The sequence below is a fragment of the Hydra viridissima genome, unplaced genomic scaffold, assembly GCF_058129835.1.
Source record: "Hydra viridissima isolate aposymbiotic clone 2 unplaced genomic scaffold, HvirCarnegie_v1 scaffold_15, whole genome shotgun sequence".
Classification (NCBI taxonomy): Eukaryota; Metazoa; Cnidaria; class Hydrozoa; order Anthoathecata; family Hydridae; genus Hydra; species Hydra viridissima.
The window spans coordinates 8,604,425-8,611,240 of NW_028324314.1; the positions used below are offsets into that span (position 1 = coordinate 8,604,425).

The window sequence follows — 6,816 nt, forward strand, 5'->3', positions numbered from 1 at the left end:
GTTTATTTAGTATAACATACTGCAGCCGAATAGTTTACTTAACCCTTGTTTGCTTTTTTTTTTTTTTTTTTTTTAGAAAACAAAGCAAAGCAAATAACAAAATCAAATATCGTGTTTCTGTTCAAATAGTATGTATTTAAACAAAAGGGGTTTTATTGTAGGAAGGATAGTATTAGAAATTTTTTTTTTTCTTGTACTGTTAGTAAAACTTGAAAGTAATACTGACCAGGCTGAAATCCTTGCTGCTGGGTAGTTATTAAAATAGGAGAAGTAATATAGCCACTGGTAATACCGTTGTAGTTATATCAACTTCTCTGGTAATAAAAAAGTTTTTGTTTTAGTTTTATTGGTAACTTGCGTTATGACAAAATCAACTTGATATATTTCTATAAGAGCTTATGAGCTTTTTTTTGGGAAAAACTCAAACACTTCAAATAACATTTAGAACTTGAAATTAATAAGCGCATATTCAACTAAAGTCTTGGACTATGTAATTATTAGGTTGAGTAAAAGGTTTGTGCGCCGTATTTTTATTATTTTTTTTTTTTTTTTTTTGTTTTTTTTTAATCAGTTTTCATGGCTATGCACAGTGATCGGGAATAACTTAAAATTAGGCCAAAATTAATTTTGTCAAAAATATTTATTCAAAATTGCTGAAAATTTACTCTAAGATGTAAAAAAAGTAGACAAGGAAAGAAGACTCAAAATATTTTAAAAATGGTTAAGAATGGTCAGGGGGTAGCAAATTTTACTGGGCCCCCCTCCCCACCACCTTGCCCCTGAGTAATTTTAACTAATTAAGTTTTAAACTAATTATCATTTTGAAAACCAAATGAAAAATTATGAAAATAATTAGTTAACATGATCTATACGTTTTATATTTCACCTAAATTGAAAAATAAGCTTAAAAATAAATCAGCATCGTCTTATTTATTATGTTCATATACATCTTCGTAATCTATTTCCTCAGTAACTAATTCATAACTTTCTTCATCTTTGTTTTCATTGTCATACTCATTGTACTCATTATCAGTTTCATTATCACTTTGGATTTCATCAATGCTATTTTTATTTGATTTTTTAACAAGTTCTAGAGCGCTCTTTGATAATTGAATTGTTTTACTTCTATCTTGAGAAATTATTATAGTTGATTTTATTAGATCACTTGTAATAAGAAGATTTCCCATTTTTTCACTCTTTCTTCTTTTTGTTCTGCTGCTTGATTGTTCCCACTCAAGGCATTTTCTTCCAGGTGTTTTCTTTTCATTTTGATACGTTATGTTATTATAAGTTGACGCAATAGAATGTTCTTCTAATTTTTCTAGAATAACTAGATCTGATTGAAGCCAACTTGCTTCTTTAATTTCAAAGCGATCACGTTGTCGATTATGATTATAAAGTTTATTTTTTAGGTTTTGAATAAAATTTTCCATTATTTTTTGTATACTTCTATATTGTTTAGAAGAACGCAAGTCTGTCTGATTAACTTCCAAAATGTAATCAAAAAGTAAATTTTGAAGTAATTTATTTTTATCGATTAAAACTCTGTCTTTAATAACTAAATAAAGCTGATGTTTAGTAAACTTTATATTCATTTTAAACTAAAAAGAGAGATAAATTATTTCAACTTTTGTATGCTTATATATATATATATATATATATATATTCTACAACATAGATAACTACATAAGCTATGTACTAGAATAAAATTAAATTAAAAAGTTTTGTTCAGACGTGTCAGGAAAAACTCTCAAAACATGAAAGTTGCTAATTTTTTCTATAAAATGAACTTTTTAAAACTACATTACTTCCAAATGGGGCAAGTTGGGGCAGCTAACTTTTTTGGTTTCTTATAGAATGATACAAACTCCTTTTTAAAAAAAGAATTGGCTTCGTGAAGGAAGTCTAAGGTAAAAAGTCCTAGCACCATAAAAACAGTTTAAAATCGTTAAAAAAGCATTTTTTAAATGGATTTTTTACAACTTGTATAAGTACATATTTGAATTTTTTTTATAAATTAAAATAGAATTATCTGTTATCTTTGCATGTTATAAAAACTAAAATGAAAAACTTTGTATATAGGGAGAAAATTAAGTTTTAATAATGATAAAATTTTAATGATAAAAAAAAGCTGTTTTCGATCAATTTCAAACGTATATTAACGTTTAAATCTATTATTTCAGTATTTATTTTTTTATACCATTAGAATCATAAGAAACTGTAGAAAATAGTTTGCTAATAACATTATTGAAATTACGCTACTCAAAAAACTATATTTTGGCCAAATTTTTAGTGTTTCTGAATCACTGTGCTATGGTGAAAAATTGAATTAGATTTACTTATTCTGTTAAGACTTTTTTACATTCAATTCTCTGTCATTCTTATCTTTTTTTTTTGAAAAGGGTTTTATCTTTTTCAAAAGCCATAACACAATTTCAAATCATGAATCTATTCAAGGTTCAAAAATTCCAAGCCTATTCTTTAGATTGATATTCATTTTTCAACAGAAATTCGAAAACTTGGATAGACTTTTTACTCTTGTAGTCAGTTGTGCAGGAGAGAAGATGCTTAGAGCAGTCTTAGAGCTAGATGTTTTGTATTTTTTTTGTGTCGGTTCCAAAGTGCCTTGAAATTTGAATGAAGGGCTTTTATTGGTTGTTCACTAAAGAGTTCAAGAACAACTTTTTTGGCTTTAAGAAATTTCCGAACATGATGAAATGCAGCATGTGCTTAATAAGTTACAATGATAAGAAGAGTTGCTTTTTTTTTGAAGTTATCAATCTTCGCTTTGTAATCAATATCCTAAGTATTCCCAAATCAAGATATAAAAACATCTTTAAAAAAAGAAAAAGTTTGAATGAAGCCAAATGCTGGGCTGATGTTTTCTTGCTTTTTGCTCCAAACGATATAATCCTCTCAGAAGTTTCAGGCAATCATTGCCATTAAAGTGGCCTCAATTAATGGGCTGATTTGGGATATACAAAGGGCTGGCCATTCCTTTACAACTGAACAAAGGTCAAAGAGGTTTTTGAGAAGATGGCTTAGCACACTAATATGTAAATGTAGCTTAATGTTCTTGAGGATTGGATTTTGAGGCAATCATTTTTTTCATCCATCAAAAAATTAATAAAACTAACCTTTAGAAATGATCCTCTTTCATTGATTCCCAATTTGACAACAACTGTATCATCAAGGTTTTTTGAGCAGGTGGAGCTGATTTAATTTAGAGTGGAGCCGATTTTTCACAAACTTACAATGGTACTTTAGGTATTGTCTATAAACTGGTGTTTTGTTGATAACTTGCCAATAAGTCTTACAACTAGTTGAATACTTTGATGAAGTTTGTGTATAAAGTTCAGAATTTTTAAAAGCATAACTCAAGATATCGACCAATCATTGTTTTCGAATGCCAGAATTTTTAAAAGTATAACTCAAGATATAGTCCAATGATTGTTGGATGAGAAACTGTAATTATTTGATCTTTTTTAAATAATTAAAATTTAACTTTTTTTTTTTTAAATCTTATGTAATTAACAATTTGTTAATCTTAGACAACAATGAAATAAACATAATCTGTAAATTAGAAATCTAAATGGCTTCCGTAAAATAAATTAGAAATCTAAATGGCTTCCGTAAAATAAATTAGAAATCTAAATGGCTTCCGTAAAATAAATTAGAAATCTAAATGGTTTTCATATAAAATATTGTAACGCGATTTAGTATTTTGTTGACATTGTAAGAGATTTTTTTTTTTTAAAAAAAAAAAAAAAACAAATTTATATTGATATTAAAAACTTATAAAGATATTAGTAATTAGAAATGTAAATAAGAAAAATCGATATTAGAAAAACGTAATGTCTTTCTCTCGAGTATGAGATGTGTCTTTCTCGCGAGTATGAGATATGTTTCTATCTTTTACACTTTTTTATCTTTAAAGAAAAAAAAAAAGAAAAAACCAGAACATAAAATCATAACATGGCATCAGAAACATCAATGGCGGTATCTGTACCAGATTTAGATGACCTCCAAAAAACAAATGCGCATTACAATTTAAAATGTACTTTTGACGAGTTACTGGTTTACCAAGAACTAATGAAGGGGTCTATTGAAAACTACAACTTTGTTGGAGATTTTATTCTCCCATCAGATGAAATTCAAGGTGATCGCTCATATATATACCCTTCTGTTGAAGATAATAAGCATCTTGCTTGGTATGTAGTATGCAATATCAAAGGGGAAAAAGAAGGGAAGTTGTCAGGTAAAAAAATTGCAATTAAAGACAACACAGCTGTTGCAAATATTCCTATGATGAATGGTTCCAAAGTCTTAGAAGGGTACATTCCAGAGTATGATGCCACTATTGTTCAGAGAATACTTAACGAAGGGGGGCTAATCGTCGGAAAAACAACGTGTGAAGATTTATGCTTTAGCGGAGCTAGCTTTATGACAACATACGGACCTGTCAGAAACCCAAACAACACTGAATATTCAGCCGGCGGATCAAGTTCTGGCAGCGGAGTTGTTGTTGCAACTGGAGAAGTTGATATGGCTACAGGTAATGATGCATGATTGCAGCTAAAGAGTTTTTTCAAAATTAAAGTAGTAAATTTCACTTGAGCATATTTTTTGGATAAACTTCTTTGCAGTGTATAACTCCACGTTTGCGATAAACACAGACAAATTGCTAAACTTCAAGCACCTTAAAAAGACCAAAGTCTTCAAGATTTTTTTCTGACGTTTTAAATTTATATTTGTAATTAGTGATTGCAATTATAAATTAAAAATAAAAAAGGGAGAAAGTGACTGGTAAATTTATAAAAAAGAAGTAGTAATTGTAGCAATAAGTAAATGCATGTTTTTAAAATAATCTGATTTTGTACTTCCACAGCTTTTATTTGTTTCACAACTGTTTTAGGTGGTGATCAAGGTGGGTCTATTCGAATACCAGCAAGTTGCTGCGGAATTGTTGGTTTAAAACCAACTCACGGTTTAATTCCATACACTGGAGCGATTCCCATCGTTCCTTTCCTTGACCATGTAGGACCTATGACAAAAAATGTTGCTGACTGTGCTCTTTTTTTAGAAGTTTTGGCAGGTATGTGTTAACATCCAAAAATGTATTGCATTAAAAAATACATTGATAAATATTTCTTTATAAAAATTCCCCGCATGATGTATATATATATATATATATATATATATATATATATATATATATATATATATATATATATATATATATATATATATATATATATATATATATATAGCTTATACTTGTAGCTTAATATGATATTTTATTGATAGGATATGGTAGTGGGATCGATTATCGTCAAAATCCGTTTGCCCCAGTTTATGAATACTCTAAGCTCATTTATCCATTGGTAATTTCTGACAAGAAAATCAATGTTGCTATCCTTCAAGAAGGAGTCGATCTCTGCGATGAAGATGTAAAGCAACAATTCTATCAATCAGTGGATTGGTTGAAACAAAGTGAGCTTTTGAGTATAAAAAGTGTAAGTTTGCCGCTACACAAAGACGCCCATCGATTTTTAACACCGTTATTTTTTGACGGTGTATTTGGATCAATGATAGAAGGATGTGGTTATGGAACTGGATTCGCAGGTTTATTGTTTTTTTCCTTTAAACATTTTCTCATTCATAAAAATAAATTTTTCTCAATTATAAAAAAGTAAACAGCGATTATAATATTTTGGTCCACAACATTTATTTACAAATGTTGTTTTTTATTTTTTTCTGCGTATAACACAGCAGCTTTTTAGAATCGATCCTAAATTGAATTAGTTGAAATATTATTTCAAAAATACAGAACTTGGATTATTCCTCGACAATTTTAGGAGTTTAAGAACTTCTAACTAAGAAGTTACGATTACTAATTCTAAATTTAGGAAGTTTGAAAAAAATCCAGCAAAAATCATAAAAGTCATGCTGAGAACAAAAATTCTTTTTTTTGGTTTTTAGTTATTTTTAATCGTTATATTGCTTATTGAAACCAAACTTATTTTCGATTAAGCAGTGAACTTTTATGATAGGTCAACAATCTGATTCGCTCGTTAAACAGATGAAAGAAGGGTACGATAAATACTTGTCTGAGACATCATACAATATTAAGTCAATTGTTCTGTTATCCAATTATATCAAAGAAAAATACGGCCCATACTACTACGCTAAAGCTTCTAGTTCAATTGTCCACATGCAAAAGCTTTATAACGCTCTACTTCAAGAGAACGACATAATCATCATGCCAACACTTACAAACTTGCCGTGTAAGCTTCCGCAGGAGGGTGCACCGATGAAAGAAATTATGATTAAGAGTGTTGACATGATAAAAAATACATCTATCTTTGATGGGACGGGACATCCAGCACTATCACTAAACTGCGGTTTTGTTGGTGATTTACCAGTTGGGTTAATGATTGTTGGAAAACATTTTGATGAAATTGGTGTCTTGAATGCAGCTGCTATATTCGAAGATATTTTTACAAAAAGTTTAAAAAAATAAATCTCTTTTAGTACAATAAACTATTTTTTTGAAATGAACTAATTTTTTTTGTAATCTTGTTCGGTTTGTTTTTTTAGGAAATGAACACACCTTCAAAAACAAACACACCTTCAAAAACAAACACACCTTCAAAAACAATCAAATCTATTCTAATAAGGGGTAGGATCACCTTTGGTAGTAATTACAGATTAAATACGGTAAATGTTCAATAATATTAAGATCAGGCGATTGTGGTGGCCAGATAAGATTAGTTACTTCCTCAGAATATTCATCATGTCATTCTGAGACTACTT

The 6,816-nt window shown here is 29.0% G+C and overlaps 1 protein-coding gene across 2 annotated transcripts; it reads left to right on the forward strand.

Annotated features, from left to right (window-relative positions):
• The first annotated feature begins 201 nt into the window (after window positions 1–201).
• LOC149878519 (uncharacterized) lies at window positions 202–6,558 on the forward strand. Of its 2 annotated transcripts, none has more exons than XM_090073342.1 (4): window positions 202–513; window positions 4,916–5,095; window positions 5,308–5,625; window positions 6,054–6,558. In XM_090073342.1, exons 2-4 carry the CDS (start codon window positions 5,047–5,049, stop codon window positions 6,521–6,523), a joined length of 837 nt encoding a protein of 278 aa, XP_089929468.1. In that variant the 5' UTR covers window positions 202–513; window positions 4,916–5,046; the 3' UTR covers window positions 6,524–6,558. The 2 variants fall into 2 exon arrangements, with proteins under 2 accessions (XP_089929468.1, XP_089929467.1); XM_090073341.1 differs by lacking the exon at window positions 202–513 and adding an exon at window positions 3,933–4,555.
• Window positions 6,559–6,816: the final 258 nt, after the last annotated feature.